This window comes from Archocentrus centrarchus, chromosome 15, assembly GCF_007364275.1.
Source record: "Archocentrus centrarchus isolate MPI-CPG fArcCen1 chromosome 15, fArcCen1, whole genome shotgun sequence".
NCBI lineage: Eukaryota > Metazoa > Chordata > Actinopteri > Cichliformes > Cichlidae > Archocentrus > Archocentrus centrarchus.
In genome coordinates, this window is record NC_044360.1 from 22443692 (window position 1) to 22463338 (window position 19647).

The window sequence follows — 19647 nt, forward strand, 5'->3', positions numbered from 1 at the left end:
CTGCCTCAGATTTCCTCCATTGCCTTGATGATAATGTACTTCGGCAGGCTACTAAAGTAATGACCATCTCTCAGCGTGGCACAGCGCAAGGTTGCTGTGCACTACGCTCCAATATTTTAGCCTTACATTCAGCCGCATTTAACACAGACACTTCAGATGAAATAGACACTAAAATCTGCCATGAACTCAATAAAACAGATGTGCTGTATGCCAGATCTGATAAGTGCGACTTTAATTGCTTTACCATAGCACAGCAATCAATGGGGCACGATAATGAAAAACAAAAAGCATTCACTCACCTCCCCCTCCTCCCAGAAGACTGGAGTTTGCTGAAAAGAGAGGGAAAAAAATGAGTTAGCAAACTTAAAAAAACGTACAAAAATATAGATCATTCAAAAGCATAGGGGATCACAGCGTGAGGAGCCTGAAACTAGCTCGAATAATAACAGTTATTTTACACATTTCTGTATCACTTTCACAGGAAAAACCTATAATCACACATTTCAATAGCTCTGTCTAGCAAATATAACGTGAATGTCATCCAACAGTTTGTTTATCAAATCTCCAGTTGACAAAAATGATCAATGTGTGAGGCAGATTTTTTTTTTTTCCTTTAAATATCAAATTAGCAACTTGGCAACAAATGTGTGATTCAGTCAGCAGCTACTCAATATACACTCCTTGGCAGATTTTCTTTGGCAAAAATCACAGCGGTTGTGCTCAATAGACATGTGATTCATTAAAAGCAATTTAAGAGTAGTGTGCAGTTTGAGACAGTTGTATACTACTGTACAACAGTGACAGTCAAATATTGTCATGGCATCGTAGGCTCCGTCCATCTCTCTGTGGAAATATGTCACGCAAATTGATGGAGACGTGGTCAGAAATGACGGGAAAGCAAAGCCCAAAGCCGTATGTTACTGTGAGGTATAAAATATAACCGTGGCAAAAAGATTTAGTTTTCCTGCATTACTGCAAAAATAATAAACAAATACACATTTCTTATCTTTCTTGAACTAGGACAAGATGTCGGATTTAATGCAGATGCACCAATCCACAGGTCAGGGACTGGAATCGGACAATTTCCAGCATTCTCGGCCCTGACCGGTGACTGGCCTCCCATATGTCCGGCTTCACGCATGCCTACCTGGTGTTCTAATAGTCACATACACTCACAGCCACATGCTAATTATTTGTACCTCTTTCCAATAGCAGAGCACTTTATTTTCATTTGTCTAAAAGAAAAGATATCCTGTAACTTATGTATATAACTTACTGTAGCTTTACATGAATCACAATTTACTTTATACTGTGCTTTGGTGCAGTCCCTCAGGAGGTGAGCGGGGCTGCCCTCTCACCTCCTCTCACTGACGTCAAAAACAAGAAAAGAGCATCCTGCTGGTGCCAAGGCTGCATGGATGAGAATACTGTCACAGCAGTCTTACTGCTGCACTCTTCCTGGTCACACAAACACTGGAAAGTGATATCACACATCCACAACAAAGTCTAATTCTAAACACCAAATAACTGAAATAATCATGACAGTGCAACATGAAATTAATGACTTTAACGTGTCATTTCTGTGAGTCTGCGAACTTGCCTAAAAAAGAAAACGTGTTATGCACCATAAAAGCGTACAGTAGCTTGCTGTCAACACTTGTATCAGGTTTCCTGCATTTCTAAGGCAATTTGTCATAGCACATGAGCTGAGAGGAAGGCTTTAGCATGAGGCTTGTTACATACTGTACTGGAGACACGTAGGAGACCCTCCAAGTAAAGCCTAGCTCAACGGCGTATGTTAGCTTTAAGACCGTTTAGTTCGTAATCACTCATAGGATGACTGATGAATGACTGAATCCCCTACATTTATGACATTTACTGATAGTTAACTGTCATGGTGATGTCTAAGGAGAGAGATTATCATTAAAAGTGAACCTGTTTTCACTGTTGCCCCGTTAGAGACATCCCTTACACACGAGAGAAGGAAGATTAGAGGGGATTTAAAGTACATCTGTTAATTTGCATGTTACTGGAAGAAGGTAGACTACGTGTTTGATGTGAAGTTCATACAGCGGGTATTGGAAGAACCATACAACCGTGCCTTTAATGATCTTCAGCTTCAGCTTTGCATCGGGTATCATTAGCAGTGAATGCTTCCCTATTAAAAGCTTATTATTTCTCAGAAACGTTTCTGTGCTCAAGTAATACATAATGGCCATGTGCTATCAGGGAGAGTAATCCAGTCACAGCAAAGTCCTGTGGCTTTTATGATTTTTTTTTCCTTGATTACATGTATAATGTGATTTCTGGAGTTCACTCAGTTTCTGCATGTTTATGTGGAAGCATTACTGTTTTGCATTGTTCTCACTTGGGCACCCCACATATGAGTGGGCATAACAACAGGGAAAAAAAAAAACTCTCCCACTGCAGAATTTGCTTTATCAAAGGCCCTTTGTTGTGTGTATATGTGTGTGTGTGTGTGTACATACAATATGAGCACAACATACACAAACAAAAAACAGCAACTCAAACAGGGATGTACTGACAATGCACTGTCATGTTTACAATAGCACCTCTCCAGGTTTTTCTGTGATGAAAAAGACACTCGTGCTCTCCCAGCCTTTGTTTAGCTCAGGAATCTGACAGCCATCAACAGAAAGCACGCAACTCAAATGTGCATCCTTTCTAGAACAGCCTTTCATAACCAGGTTGGGACATTTTATGTTCATATTTGAAGATCACAGAAGATGCTCGGATGCACAAAACATTGAATTTAAGGAATTTTCATCGTTATGTAGCTTTTTGTAGGATATACGTTTTCAAAGTTTTCAAAGTCATTCATCTACAAATGAGCCCAATGTAAGTGGCAGTTTCAGTGCCAGCTTAAAGCAAGCTAATACTATGCTAGTTTTCAGCAAAGTCTATCATCATTGTCTAGTCTCCTGGGGAGTCTTCCTATTCCTGAGCTATTAAAACACTGGGGTTTAATTACCTGACATTATGGAAATGCATGCCTGAGGGGGGCGCTTCATTTACTCCACACCTAATCAGAGATTGGAGATGTGGTTGCTAATCAGTCTGACACAACTCTCCCGCATGTGTATGTGTGTGTGAGGCAGAGCAGTGGTAGTAGTGAACAGGGTAGGCTAGGGGTTGAGATGTGAGATACTTTTCTAATGTGTTTATGGCAATAGCCCGCTGGGAGACGAGGAGCGTTCTCATCTTTAGTGTCACTTTGATGAATGTGTGTGTGGGGGAAAGGTAAAAATGTAGCTTTGTGCCCCCCCCTCCCGTTTCCTCTCATTGAATAATTATAATGTCACTCTCCACACAAAATACTGTATCTGTAACATGCAGAGCCAATAAGCCCAGCCCACATATGTATCAATAGAGATTTATAAAACTGAAAATGAATGAGGGCTTGGTTTAATATTAGGTTTTCAGCATAAGACAAATAAGAAGCAGCTGGCAGAGACGCTAACCTACAGCAGCACACAGAGCAGCAGCAACGCTCTTAGCACCAAAGGCTATGAGGTGGTGTCTTATTCAGTACGACTTGCCTGAGAAAAACTTCAATTATTCTGAGTGAAAATCAAAACAGAAATCCATATTTGGCCATTTTCATCCCATAATACATATTTTATAGTGTGGGTATTAATTATAAACTAGACCTCCTTGCAGTTTTGCCTGCTCTCGGCTCAGTCTGGTGATATTTTAGATCATATCTGCCTTCAGGGAAGCACTGGGAGAGCCAACAATTAGTATCATCAGAAGAACATTATCTGTTTTTTTTTCTACAGTGTACCTACATGTGGAGTTGTCCCTCTGAATGTATGTTTCATACATTTCCCTCTTTGCGAGCCTCTCTGCCTGAACAGTCTGTATCTTCACCTTTTAAATAGGTGAAAGGATCCCATCACAGCAGACAAAGTATGAGTGTTGAGCCTAAATATTTCTGGTTAGAGTAAAGGTAAGCCATGACAAGAATGAAGGAAAGAATAAAGCCAAAGCAGTAGACTATAACTTGGAGTTTGTCAGGAGTCCTAGAGTGTCATCCCAGGAGTAACCATAACATGGGAGATAAATCTCAGTGGAAAGGCTCCCCAGATTGCCTGCAGATGGTAGGTCATTTGGAACTGCTGGTCCACACCGTTAGGCCGGCTCATCAAACACATGCCCTAACTGTCACTGTGGGAACACCGACTTCCTTTCTGCCCTTTGAACTCTTAACCTCCACTGCAACCTCATATACCCCTCACCCAATGAAAATAGAGCGGCGCCGCTGCTGTGTCTTTTCAGAGCAAGAATCTATCGATAACAGAACCCCCGCCAGATAGCGTGACAGGCATGGCATCAAGAAGCCATCAAGTCAGCACAGACTCTCACACACCAGCACAATGAAAAAAGACCATTGAAACCATCCTCTCATCTCAGTGTGTCAAGATATTTGCCAAGCATTCATAAAAATGGCTTTTGTGCACTTCAGTGTGTGAGTCCTGTGTGTGCGTGTGTGTGCGCAGAGGGCACTGAGGCATGGATCTGGGTTGCATGTTTGGTGTCGTCAGCAGAGCCCTAGATCATGCAGTTAAATAGGAAGTGCCAGAGCGTAACCACAAAACCTCAAGGCAGTAAACAGATCCACTGTCTACCTTCTGCTCTCCGCCACCTTAACTGAACCTTTTAAGTATGTTCCATCAAATGCACATTCACCTTCTCCTTAGCAGCCTCTCACATGCTTTTCAGTAAGCTCAGATGTTAATAGTGTGCACCTCTGTGACTTTGGGATAAAAGGTGGGGTACAGAAACTAATAAAAAATCTTTATGGGTCAGGTTGCCTGCTCTGTTGCTGAGTCAAAAAAAAAAAAAAATCCTTGTGCAATTTTTCACACTAACCAGAGCCACCACAGCAATAAACTGCTGCTGGCCTATCTGGGTCTACAAATCTTACCAGCATTTTCTTCGTTTTTATTTATTTATTTTTTGAAAATACATCTGAGAACAACTGTCATAAGTATGCTCTTTGCTTTGTTCCACATCACTCACTGCTGCCGCTGGAGCGTGCCTTACCTGTCCACAAGGAAGGAGTTCTGATTTTATCAAATGTGACGTTACACAGAAAAACTGTCCCAAATAAAAGCACTAACTAGGTCAACAGAGCTGCTCTTTGTTACCAGGAGCCATATTATCTATTATTCTGCTTTAATTAGAAATCTTACTTACAGCTAGTCTGACAGGCACATGATAAGCATCTTATACACAATGAACTGCAAAAAGAAGTCCTTGAATAATGAAAAAAATGAAAACGCTTAAGGACCTAAAAGCTGATCATTTGAAGGCTTGACTGACACTTAGATGGTCATTAGCTGTTCCTCTTTTTTGTGTTCTGTTGTCTAACATGTCAGCCCTGAAAGTCGATCTTGAAGGAATCAGTGGGGTGAAGGACTTTCTTTTACAGTGTTCGTGCCACACACAGCGACTTTTCCACTCCACCAGCCTTCCTAACAAGCCCTGATACCGTGTGATAGCACACGCGCAATCAAATGCATACGTGCACGTACACGGACGCGTGTTTGTGTATATTCACACACGACGCAACTGGAAGCATTCCAAATTTGATATCTAGAGCAGCCCATCTCATGTCTGTGCAGCTCCGTGTTAAATCGAGACTACTCTAACCACCAATGATGGAGGCTGTTCGCTTTTAGTAGCTGCTGAAATTCACACAAATAGAAATAAAATTTAAATGAGCCACCAGTTGTGAGATGTGAGAGAGGACACAGTGGTATTTCTTATTTGTGGCGCATTAAAAATGCATGCGACACCACACATGCTGCCTCGCCTGATAATACTGGGTGGCACTTTTGTTCTTTATATCTCACAGAGGTCCCTAAGGAGCCTGACTGAGGCGGGCAAACTTGCAGCCAAGGTGGCACAATCCCAGAAGTCCATTCACGCACAAAATGGCTTCATATGGGAAAAACTGGCTGAAACAAATAAGTCGTGCTTGTAATAAGATAAGTACGCAAAATGGATAAATGTTGATATGTCAAATTGCTTACTGATTTTTTTAAAGACAAATTACTAAAATTGTAATTACAAGTAACTGACATGTTGATGAAGACAAAGGGAATGAGAGGAACGACAACAGGAACATTGACACGGAGTGTGTGCGTGCAAAATGAATTCACAGGAAACTGGCATTTGTGGGAATAACAAACTATAATTCAGGCTGAGAATTTGACTCCATTCCAGGCCACTTTGTTCAAACAGACTTCAATTTTGTAGCCTAACCCTGTTATTTAGGGCTGTCATGATATCAGATTTTCTCTACATGATTACTGTGGCAAAATATTGCTGTTAACAATACACCAGGATGTCTAGCATAGAAAAATTTAAAAAAAAGAGCAAGTGTGCTCTCTGTCAGCTGTGTGTTTCTCTGTAAATCCAGAAAAACTGAGTAAAAAGAACAGATTATTTACGATATTGTGTGTTTTTAGCTATATACTCAATTCTTAAATATCACAGTTATCTCCAATACAAGCAGGCATATAGTGAAACCCTTGAGGCAGAAATATGTTCAGTGTTTGTCAGGTTTATTGGCTTTCAACTCACTAATCATGGCACAAATTCAAAAATGTAAATGTAAAAAGCCAGACACTGATATAAAAAACAAGTCTACCCTTTTAAAAACACAACAGAGAATGAGATATAGTGAGCTTAAACTTAAAAATGGCTAACTTAATATTCACACATCAAGCAAAGTATCAAAAAACCACACACATACACACACACACACATATTTGGTCACTGAAAGCAAGCATGCCTGTTTTTGCTTGGGTTCCTGACTGACCTGGTTATTGACTTGTGAGTGAGTCTATAGGTGAGGGTGTCAGAGTGGTGCCTGATGCGTGGAGAGTTTGATCAACTCATTCCTGCTTTTTATTATGACTGTTCAAATTCACAGTAGGCCAAAATGACATCAGGCCACCAGGAAATGTCCCAGTGCAGTGTGTACTCCACTAACCAGCATTTAGCTTGGATCCAAGACATGTAAATTATGCCAAAGGGTGAACAGCTTCTTTGTTTTGACTCATCTGTGCAGACACTACACTTCTAGGGCACCACTACCCAACCGTTGTCTAAGTGAACTCCAAGCACACTGTGAAATAATAGAAAAACAACTACTCGTCTCCAGCTGGGTGTGTCCACACACCCCTGAGAATAGAGTGCAATCCTGGCTTCACATAATTTAAAGTTCATCTGGTTCAAAAATGCATGTGGCCCTCTTTGCTTCTCCCAGTTGCAGGATACAGTGGTTAATATGTAACCATTTAGCTCAGCTATGCATGTGAAGCACCTTCTAAATTGTATCATTAGAGTTGAAGGACATTCGCTTATGAACAGAAAAGAGACTTAACGGTTCAAAATCACTGATAGCTTAATGTGGATTCTACTTTAAGCTGTATTTTACTTTGAAATCCAAATTACAATATGAGAGCACCATGTTAGTTGCTTCTTAAACCTATTCACAGTCTCAAATGTACATGTCATATAGTGCTGATAGTTGAAATTATGTTGTTTTTACAGCTTCTTTCAGCACCAGTGTTATGATGTCTGAATGTATCAATGTGACAACAGGCTTGTGTCACAGTGATTAATCCCTTTCCTCCGCAGGCTTGTCACCATCATAACAAAGCAACAATACCAGATGCCAAAGCCAGCCCACACGTCTATTGTTATAATTACCTGACCTTCAAATCCACATTAATGAGCCCAGGATGATCCCATTCTCTTTCATCATTTGGCTTCCGAGCCCTCCTTTTATCTAACAAGGTCACCTTTCACAACACCGCTTCTCCCTGAAATACACATCCCCCTCATAAATATACATCCACCTGCATCTGCTCAACCCCCAATTCTAAAAAAGAAGCTTGAAGAAATTACAAGAAAATGAAGATGTAGGTGGGCTGTGCAAAGCACACATTTGTATTTCTTCTGAAGTTGACACCGAGGGAAAAGTCAATGCCACCAAAGTTAAGATGCACAAAACAACTTCCTAACGATTGACGTGTTAGTTAATAATTGTTTTCAACACTAAAGACACAGCCTATTAACATGAATGAGAAAATGAGAAAGACTCACTGCATGGGCTCTGAAGGCACAATGCGGGGGGGCATCATGAGAGCAGGGTTCGTTAGATGAGTCGTTTCAATCTGCTTCCACAATTTTAATCTCAAACGCACAGTGGTAGTCACAACAACAACAAAAAATGTCTGTGGTCTGCGAGAAACCACAAACAGCCTCAGAAAAATGGCACACTCAGTAATTCATTTGTTCTATTATTCCAGCCATGTTTTGCATTCGGACTGTAGCTGTGTGTGTTGCTGAATGTTAAAGAGGCAAAACTTAGTTGCACGTGCTATAAACACAGAAGGACAACTTAAACAACTTAAAGCTTAAAGGTTGGCTGTAAGTGCACTTGGGGTGTGCATGCTCTGCAGAGGCCAGTGACCTAACCTGCAATCTTACTTTAAGCTACTCAGATCCACACCAACATTTAATGGATTATTCCTTCACCCACCTCTCCATTAAGTTTTCTGAAATTCAGTCTTCGTGTAAATAGCATTAACTTCTGATTTCCACAAATATCTACATAAATACTCAAAGTACATTTATTGGCAGAACTATTTAGAGAGGCAAAAACTGAAACATTTTTAATGACATCTAAGCAAACTTCAAATCTCATGGACCTTTCATAAGGGAATGCCAGTATATACTGCAAGAGAAATGCATAATGAAAAAAAAAAATCTATAAAGAAATTCAGGCAGGACAGGTAGTCAACATTAAACTTTGTTCACTTGACACAATGCTATAACAGAGCATGATATTTCAATTGACATTCACCACCCCTGTGCAAGTGTGAGAACTTTAAAGAGGCACCTCTATTTTGCGGTTTAAATTAAACGGGTTATCTGCAAACTTCACAGGACCCAGTGTCACTACAGAGCTCCGGCAGGATTTGAGCCAGCAGCTGCACATTTCTGGATTTATCAGCCTCATGTTAATACGGCCCTTTCCTTACTGATGATCAGGCCTGCTGGTACGGTAAAGACTCACAGGCTCCTCAGGGCCTTCACAGTCCACTAACCCCAGTGCATAACCCACCAGACAGCCAGACAGTTCTCCTTACTATATCCAAAATAACATGGCTGGGATTTCTCTAGACGCAGAAGCCAGGACAGCATTAAATTGGAGATCCTCAGCTACTGAAGTGTGGTTTCAGAATCGACTTCCTCTTTACATATCGCTGCATTCTCTTTGTGGAAAACAGAGGTCTGGAAATAAGGGTCTCGACCTCGATAGCCTTGCCAAGGTATATACACTCAGAATTAGAGTCCATATAGCTTAAGTGCAGAACATTGCATTAAGGAAGAGTGCATACTCTTTTTTAAACGCTAAATGTATTTTAACTTCTCTTACTTCCTTAGCAAAATGCACTTAGGGGGCACTCAAGAGAATCCATTCCCACCAGCGTCTATTTGATCACAGTGATCTAAGCGTTGAGGTGATGTGTGAATAAGCCCTGGATGCACAGGCACACCGTTTATGTCACAGAAACTAATCTCCCCGGAGCACCAGCTGCAATCAGACTGGAGCATCTTCTTTTCTGCTTATTGAGCATGAAGGCTAAAATGGATTGTGCTTTAATTAAAGGCAGTTTATCAAAATGCTGTTAATCCTTTTACAGTGTGAATGCACATTTCTTGCTGTAGAACGGAGCACTGGTGATGCATCACTGTTTGAGTTTTGCACAAGAGCAAACAGTAAGTTTTGTGTCCTTTTTGCATAAATACGCAAAATATAGGAACTACGGCTCCTAAATAATGTGCAACAGAGAACTGAGTAGATATCTAACAAAGACATGTTAGTCTACTGAAGTGCAGCATGAAGATTCTTATAAAGTCCACCCCAATCTGATGAGAAATGATCTCATAAGTAATCATACCTGTATTAACATAAATAGCAGTGGTTGTAGTGGTTTGATCATAGTCTGATATATTTACTTTGACAGAGCTAATGCTTATTTTGTCATGGAGATAAGGCAGAGTTGGTGAAAATCCTTAAACTATGACTAATAAGAATCTCATGAAACAGGCTCACAAAATATTATATCCCTCAGATGTTGAGTAGTGCCCAGACACTCCAGCGGTCTCCTATTATAGTCCAATAGTGGCCTATCACAGATACATTATGGACAAAAGTATTGGGCAACACCTCCTAATCTTTGAATTCAGGTGTTTTCAGTCCCATTGCCACAGGTGTGTAAAATCAAACACCTGGCCATACAGTCTGCCTTGACAAACATGTACGAAAGAATGGGTTGTTCTAAAGAGCTCACTGTAACTGTGTGCACTGCTATAACATGTTCATGATTTCTTCCCTCCTAGATACTCCCCAATCAGCTGTAAGTGGTTACTGCAAAGTGGAAGTGTTTAGGAACCACAGGAACTCAGCCACAAGGTGGTAGACCACATAAAGTTACAGAGCAGGGTCACAAAGTGCCAAGGCACATAGTGAGTAAAAGTCACCAGCACTCTGCTGACTCGGTAACTGCAGAGCTTCAAATCTCCTCTGGCATTAACATCAGCACCAAAACTGTGCACCGGGAGCTTCATGGCATGTGCTTCCATGGCCAAGCAGCTGTGATAGGTGTAATGTGAAGTTGGCCCAGTCAATAGAGTTTATATCGGTATAGCCATATGTTTTCCAATATGCACCAATATATTAGAACTGGTGTCATTACAAATGGTTTGTCCAGCAGAGCAGCTCTGACCCCATTACTCACTCTCAACACTGCCTGCAGCACATGTAACAGTGCACACTATAGCTGAGCACAACGTGGTGTGTAGTCAGAAGCCTGTGTGTTTAAGCAGGCTTCTGCCTAGTTTGTGAAATACACTCCAATTGCCTGTTACCCAGCAATGCCCTCTTACCACCTTTTACTTCAAAACTCAGCAAAATAGGTGATTTTACCAGGAGTGCCAAAACTTGCTCACACAGCTGTAAATAACTCACAAATCCAACATTTTTGAAGAATAGCGAAAATGTCATTGTCAGACACTCCATTAATTTAACATTGTTCTGTGTTTCTTTCCTTTGAGTCATATATGGATTGCATGCATCTGTTTCTCTTTTTTCATCCACACAGAATCCCGGTGGCTAATTTCCTTCTTTCTGCTATCAGTTGCCTTTTGTGAAAACAAAAAAAGACAACCGGTTACAATTGCCTATTCAAGTGCACTCTCTGAAGTAGTAAAACACATGGCTAAGACTAAGAATTATACAATCAGACTTTTCCTCTTGGCAAGGTCACTAAATAAATCTAAGCTTGAATAAGACACAGAAGTGGTGGCAAGAAGAGCACAAAAACTGTGCGGGTGTTTCCACCAACCTCAGTTTTAAGTACCGTGCTTCTGCTTTGAGAGTCATTTGTGTTTCTTAACTGAATTAATACAATCCATCCGTCTGCTCAAATCAAGTACTCTTGTCTAAAAACATCCTGGCAGGGTGACACTCATGCTGTATTAGCTTATTAGCTCCATCATCTAGTATGAAGCCATGCTATGTTGGCAAACTTGCAGTCATGCTCCAGGCTCAGAGGATATTAGCTACAGAGTAATGTGAAGTCAAAATTTTGAATTATCCATTGTAAGGATCCATAAGAATACTCAATCCACTGTGTTTGAAAAATAAGGCATGGCAAAGAACTTAGTAATTAGCCATCATATTGATTGATTAAACAAGTTAGCTTATTACAGCCCTGTTGTACACATTGCTCTTCACTTCAGAACATAATGCTTGCATCTGTTTTGCTATCCAAAAGTCTTCCTCTAACATACTCAGAAGAGAGAGAACGCATAATCAACCACATCAAACTAAATAATTGGCAGACATGTTGTCGTCTGAGAGACTGAAACAATTATCTTGGGGATGCTTAACTAGCAGAATAGATTGACAATGGTTCCATCTCTCTAAATGATATTGCCGTCCTCCTGCTGAACTTTGCAGTACTGCTTAATTGCAGCCATTAATTGGCTTGCCTCCAAGCTCTTTACTTCATTGCTGAACCCGACCACATACCCACTGCAGCCAGGGTTAGGTGCTGAAGACGAGATTTACACAAAATGTACGTTAACCATTGAGAACAACGGCTGCGACGCGTCATTGTCAAATGGCACTAACTCAACGATTGGGCAGGTAAAGGATGGAGCTAATAACAACAGCAAACCATGTCGCACTTTCAGCTAGACCAGGCTAATTTTAGATGAGACAGTCAGCTTTAGTGTTCCTGGGTTAAGAGTGCAAAGAAGGTGGGGCAGTAAACAGAGAGCTGCTGTACTCTAGAAACTCCTGGCCACACCAATAAAACTATCACACTAGCACACTGGTTACATTGTAGCAGAACAGAGCTAATTTGGGATTCTTTTACAGATGCTGAATATAGAAGTGAATGTTATAACGGAGAACAAAATGCAGCTTAGAAATGAAGAAAGACTTGAATCTGGCCTGAAAAAAGCAGCAGGTACGGAAAATGCAGGGCGGGGGGACTGTTTGGTGCTGGTGATATCGCCAGATTGTCTGTAACAGAATTCTGCATAAAAATCAAACTGGTTGTGATAAAATAAAACCTGGGAGAGGTGTTCAGGATTTTTTGTAATTCAGATTGGGAGGCCAAAAACTGAAGGAGAGAAACGGAAACAGGCAGAGAATTAATTCTCCTCTTTTGTTGAATAGAACTAGTCAGAATAAAACAGACTGTGCCAAGTCTTTTTCTCTCAAGCTTATGAGCTGAAAAAAACACCACAACTTATGACACATAATTTTGTTATCCAACAAAACACACCAAACTCATTGTATTACTGGGAAAAAGGTGGTAACTGCAAGCAGGTAAAGCTTTAAGCCAGCTGGAGCAAAATGAAAGTGAGGACATGAAAGCGACTGTGGCTGAAGGATAAGATTTTGTCATTTGGAAACAAACTTTATGATGAGTTGTGAGCTACAGTACTGTGCAAAAATCTTGAGCCAGCCCTTCCGTATATTTTGCTTCCAAGGAGCTAGACTTTCTTGTACTGTTTTAAAGTGGTCCTGAGCAATAGTTCTTCAGGCTTTCTGAAGGTCTTTCAAAGTTTTTCTTTGGACTTTGGCTGCTTTTCCCCTCAGTTTCCTTCCAGCCCTTGTACCTGACCATTTTCAGAGGAGTATTTTTTGGTTTGCTGAGCCACTGAACACTGACAGACAATGAATCATTCAGGCATAAAAAGGCACCTGACTCAAGGGATGAACCGGTGTTGTGTCTACACATAACAGACAACTTTCAAAATGTCTCAAAAACACAATTTGTTCCCCTTTTTTGTTAAAAAAAAATATACCAAAGTTTGATAGACATAAAAATAGTATTTCTGTACCAACAAGGTGATTCCCAAAGAGTTAGTAGCTGAAAACTTTTCAAAGTCCTTAAAAAAAAATCCACACAGGACCTGCGAGATGCATCTGCCCTTTCAGTTGATCCATCTACTGTTCACTGAAGCCTCTTCAGAAATGGTATGAGTGGAGGGGTTGCTGTCATGAGACCATTCTTAAGGAAGGGAAACAGGTAGAAAAGGCTGAGGTATGCCAGATTACACCAGAGCTGATGAGAAATCAGGGGTAACAGGTTTTATGGAGTGATGGATCCAAGTTTGAAAATTTAAATTCAAATCACCATACAGAGGAGGTCAGGGCAGAGTTACAACAGTGAGGGTCTACAGCCATTCGTAAAACTCAGTGGAGGCTCTGTCATGTTTTGAGACTGCATTTTCAGCCAGTGGTGTTGGAGATCTTGTCAAATCTGATGGAATTATGAATGTAGAAAAGTACAGTCAGATTTTGATCCACCATTCAATACTACATGGAAAGTGTTTGCTTTGCAAAGGTTTCATTTTTTTTCAGCATGACAATGATCCCAAACACACTGCCAATGCAGTAAAAACACATACCTGGATAGAAAAACACACATTTAACACTATCAGTCATGGAGTGGCCTCCCCAGAGCCTGATACTCAACAATATTAAAGCACTGTGGGATCATTTGGACAAAGAATGGAATAAAAGACAGCCAACATCCAAAGAAGAGCTTTGAATGTCCTTCAAAACGTCTGGAGAACTATTCCTGAAGGCTACTTAAAGAAATGAGAAGAAAGCTGCCTCAGAGAGTTCAGGCTGTGCTGAAGAATAAAGGTGGCTGTTCAGATATTGACTTTCAAGCTTGTTGGAAGTCTGTTTTTGCCTTGTATACTGTATTTCCATTTATGTTTGTGCATAATTCAATAAATTACTGTACCTATTTTCAGAGCAAAATATGGAGAATTGAGGTGTGGCTCAAGACCTTTGCACAGCAGATAATAGTATGCAAGATCGATCACACAAGTAATTACTGCACAACACTATTCCCCAATATCTAATATGACTGGAAACAGAGTTTGCCACTAAATCAACCTGCTGTCCTTTAGACAGCTTACAGGAACTGGCAGACTTAATATAGCAAATCCCAACAAAGAAATAAGCTTTGGAAAATTCATCAAAAGATATAATGTCAGAGGGCAGACAAACCTTTCATGTAGCCACTCACTCTGCACAAATCAACACAACTTTTTTCATGGGCAGGCCTTTCAATAATACAAAAAAGTTACAAAGGCTGTTCCTGAGGTGAGGACTCAGCAGTAACCTTGCATCCCAAGGACACATCATTTGAAATGCATTGGGTGCCACAGCACTCTGATATATCCCTTTTTCCAGAATTAACCTTAGCTAGTCTTTCCTGTCACCAACCAATCAGGGAGTATGAGTAGGGACAGGCTCCAAGTCCTGACACACAAATAAAGAGCACTCCTTGCTGCGCCTTTTGTATCTTTACAAGTTCCTAGGGCAAGAGGTAAATATGACAAATTGTACGATAAATTTAACAGGTCACCACGCCACATGTCTGACAAATACAATCTAATTGCAAAACATTTGTTTGGAAAATCTTTTTTAGAAACATGAAGGATGGAAATGTCTGCGTGACCTCTATTAGAGGCACAGATCTATCTGTATTCCAAGGTTACCTCAGTCATGAGTCAGGCCAGTCTGCGTTGCAAAAGGGCTCCTGTGTCTCCAAATTTGAGTGCATTGAGGAGCAAAGAGAAAACTGAAGCTACAGATTGCTTAAAGCATTCATGATCAAAATGCAGTTCAGTGAGGAAGGTCAGATGGATGAATGACCAAAATGGAGTCGGCAATTTCACAGGTGGACCGACTCTAAAGCCTAAAGTGGTGTACTAAACTGTAGTGGGTTTTGATTTGCCTCAAGGTTGACACCAGTTAAAAATCTGAAGAAAAAAAAAGTTAGGCAGATGATCAAACTCGAGATTATATTGCACAGATTTCACACTGAACAGGAAGAATTTGATTATAAATTGAAACCGCAAAATTTTAATGATCTAAAAATACAGATATAGAAGACGAGTTCTTTCTGTCTTGTTAATTAAACAACAGAGGCATCCCTTTACAGCATAATAACTGCCACACTGCTAAATTCAGATTTGGCATCAGATTAGTGTCTTTGAGCTTTCTCCCTGAATACACTGAAAGAATGTGACACTGTCTGGATTAAGGAACTACTTCAAAGAACAGGGAATTTGTGATCATTAATGGAAGTTCTAATTACTGAAGGAGCCACCAGTAAAGGGCCACTGCGAGCTCTTGCCACGTTCATCATTTATGAAGCTGAGCTACAGTTTCAAACCTCCAAAGCGTTTAATTGGCTTATCTCTCCTTCTGCTGTACAAAGCACAAAGGAAACATAGCTTCAGTCACATTTAGAGAAACACCGTCTAACAGCCCTAATCAAGTCAATGTCACATGGCCAAGTTGCATACTATAGTAATCAACAAGGCCGCATTATATAAATAATCCATAAAAATATGAGGTGGCAGACAACAAGAAGAGAAAATATTTCAGTACAGACCAGAATGATTTAGCGTGGTGGTGCGATACGTATGATGATGCATCCAGAAAGGCTTTTAAATGCATTCTTCATGACTCCCACCACAAGCCTTTATCACACTATGGTTTATACTAGTCTTTCTGCAAATACCTACTCTGCACTCCAGGCCCGCTACATCCAAGTCCTGATAATAGTGTCCAGAGCATCTGTCAGCTTGTCTGATTAAATAAACCCATCACCGGTGTGGCAAATAAGCATTATTTTTGCCACTGCAGGAACTGCCTGTTCAATCTTATTTATGAGTAATTCAAGGGAAGTGGATGCCTCCTGACCAGCGCCGCAGAGCGCTAAAGAGGATGTGGTTTAATCTTCACTTCCATCTTTAATGAGATCTGGTGCAGGATGAAGCAGGATCCTGTGGATGCTGTTAAAAGAATGCAGGCCAGCTAAGCTGCACATAGTATTGGAAGAGATACTGTGAGATAGGTTGATGTATAGAAAACCATTACGACTGTAGCAAATAACGTTTTGTGGTTAGCTGTCTGAGTCCTGCCACATAAAGCTCTGTGTGAGAGAGCGAGTTTTACTTAAGTAAAACCAGCCTACAGACATGAGAGGTAGAAACTCAAGAGCTATCCTAGTAGTGCAGGATTTAACCTCTCCAAGCACCTGGTGCTTAAATGAAATGGATCGGCCCAAATTCATTGCCCTCTGGTCAGCATTCCCTGTTGTGTTAGCGTGTCCGTTAGGAGGGCAAGCATGTGTGTATACTTCTCTCTTGCGACATGTGAAACAGGACCGTGAAAGACACCCCAGACTGATTGGACTTAAAAACCCTGACATTTTTTTTCATCCGTCTAACAGGGAGTGCAAACATTCAATCTACAACCTCAGTGGATACAGTTTATATTATCGTTAGAAACTCTGACCCCTTTCCCAGAAGGCTTTGATGTATAAAAATATAATATTTGAGCTCTGTGGCCTACTCAGGGAGCACTGATACCTTCTCTGTCAATACCTCTCTTTGCTTTTCCTCCCCCCTTCTTGCTCAAAGAGAGGCAGCATTCATTTTTCAATTTGGGATAATCAAGTTTGAATTGAGTTAACAGTCATATGTCAATCTTTTCTAGCACTCCAGTTGCAGATATGTAATCTCCAGTGGTGTCTCCGGGGCATATTTAACTCATACATAAATACAGGGATTGTCTCCTGCAAATATATAATATGTCACTGCTTCCCAGACAGCAGGTATTGGTTACAGCCAACCAGTCTAGACTGGCGGCACACTAGCTTTGAGAAAAATGATATGTATGTACGAATTTTCTCTTACGGGCTAACATTTTACACCAGAAACATGGAGGAAGGTAAAGATTTGATTCCAATAAGTTATTAAAACAAACACATGTTCTCCCCTTGCCAGCATACACACACACAGAAAGGACCTAAAAACTAAGAGCCATAAATAACAGGCTCTCCCACCAAAACCTGCTCATACAGTTGTCTCTCGCACGATAATAGCTAGGTTGGTCCGTGAGGGCCGGTGCTCCATATGGGAGGGTGATTAAGCAGGAGGCTATGTTGAAGCAAGCAGCCCAGCGGATGTAAAAAAAAAGGGAGAGGTCCCACTGTGGGAGCCCATTGGCCCACAGAGTCTGCTGTTCGACTAATGTAATCTATGATCTCTCCCATCCCAATTAAAAGCCGAAATGGCCTCAGAACAGCTGTAAAGGGAGGCCTCGCAGGAGTGCACTAACCACTGTTAATGTCAGAAGTCTCACTTAAAGAGCAGCATCTGTTTAGGCTCCACGCAGGTCTCGTGCCTCTGAGCTCGCTAACTGCACATACAGCCCAGCCCATCTGGAGCACTGTAGCAACACTCTGTCCCCCACACAGCCCACTGACACTTGTTTTATTTAAGCAGTTAGACACGTTTTTCTTTGAATGTTTATCAAAGTGTTTTAAGGTCAACTGGGCTATTTAACGGGTTACATCTTATTGATCTCACTGTTAAAAGATTCCCCCTTGAAATGTATGTGATATATTAAGAAGAATGCTGGAATTGAAGGCATTCAACTCTAAAGCCGCGGGAGGTGCGAAAGGCTCAGGAAACATCAATAAGTGAAAAAGGGAAAAAGAAAAGAAGCAGCCGCTGTTCTCGGCACATTAAAACAAAGTACTGTTCAAGAGCAATAATAAACACGTCTGGCTTGAAACATTTCATTGTTCAAATCACAGTGAAGGCTGACTGAATTAGATGATTACAGTGTTTTTCAGAGCTTTGTTCAGTAACAGCATACAGTGCGGTGTATATAATTAATTGATTTCCACAGGTAAACATTGCTGGGTTTGTAAAAACACTGAAGTCACCCAGGTATTCAATTTTACACAAATTAATACGTGTAGAAGTGACCAAACAGAAAGCCTAAATTAAGCGTGCATGAGTGCGTGATTCTCAAAGTTATTAAAATGCACTCAGCTATGATTTGATTTGTCCTTGTTTGATTTCTCAGAACCAGCCCGTGGGTCCCCTCAGATCGCTCTATTGTCAGGCCACACTCGGCTGTTCGTTCTGATTCAGGGGACGGGAAACAACAGTGCATGCAGCCAGGAAATGGGCTGCCAAGAGAGAGGAACAGGAGGTCCAGTAAAATATGAAATGAAAGTTATTTGTTTAGGAAGACAGCAGCAGGATGTTCACTTCAGCAAATTTGATCAGATAATTCCATAGTTCAGCGGCTTTCAATGGGAAGCATGCCAGAGCATGTTCATCACTCCTGTCAAAACGAGAACACTGATTATGTCAAATCTCAGTCTGGTCCTTTCAAATCAAGTATCTAATAATGCTGCCTCATATCTTCACATATACTGCAATTTAAAGCTTCATGTGAGGCTCCTATTCATATGTACAGTATGTACATGATTTAAAAAGAAATTCTGCCACACTGTGTATTTGATAATTCCACTGCCAAATTAAAAGTCTGCCAGCAGCAAATACTGTTGACTTTTTTAAAACTTCCCCAGCTTTTAATCTGTTTGAGAACAGAAACCGCCTACAATCAGCACTTTCTAGACACTCCCAATTCCCCCACCTTCTTCCCGAAAACTACTTCCCCACAAACACTTCCAGCTACTCTTTGGAGGAGTGTGGTGACAAAAGTTCACAACACATTTGAACTCAACCAAGATCACGTAATGTGTATGCAAGCCAAGAAAAGGGAAATGAGAAATATTCCTGTCTGTTGTAGAATTTTCGAGTGTGATAAATTACATGCTGCCTGCATTCTCCTAAAGACTCCCGATTAGTCAAATGCTAATCTCTATATTTGTGCATATACTTGTGTTTTTCAGGCCAATACAGTGTAAAGCCACTGTGAATCAAAATCAAGAATGGTTTACTCTTACTAGCAAGACTGATGGTGGGGGGAAAAAGTCTTCTAAAGGGATTTAAATGTGGAATGTACCAACAAAAAGTAGCTACCTAAAACAGTTGGATTGTCCCTGTGCACCCTTACCTGCACTCGGTTAGCATTTCCAAGGGATTAGTTGCACTTTTTACACGTGGTTCTGGGCTTAAATGTTTTCATAATAATATAATCTCCACGCTGAATAGATGGAGCCGCTC

At 40.8% G+C, this 19647-nt stretch overlaps 1 protein-coding gene across 1 annotated transcript in view; it reads right to left on the minus strand.

Annotated features, from left to right (window-relative positions):
• macrod2 (mono-ADP ribosylhydrolase 2) overlaps positions 1-19647 on the minus strand; it is a 396729-nt gene that overhangs the window by 279747 nt on the left and 97335 nt on the right. The window contains exon 4 of the mRNA XM_030747747.1: positions 300-329. Coding sequence (XP_030603607.1) covers positions 300-329 — 30 coding nt within the window. The remainder of the gene's footprint in view (positions 1-299; positions 330-19647) is intronic.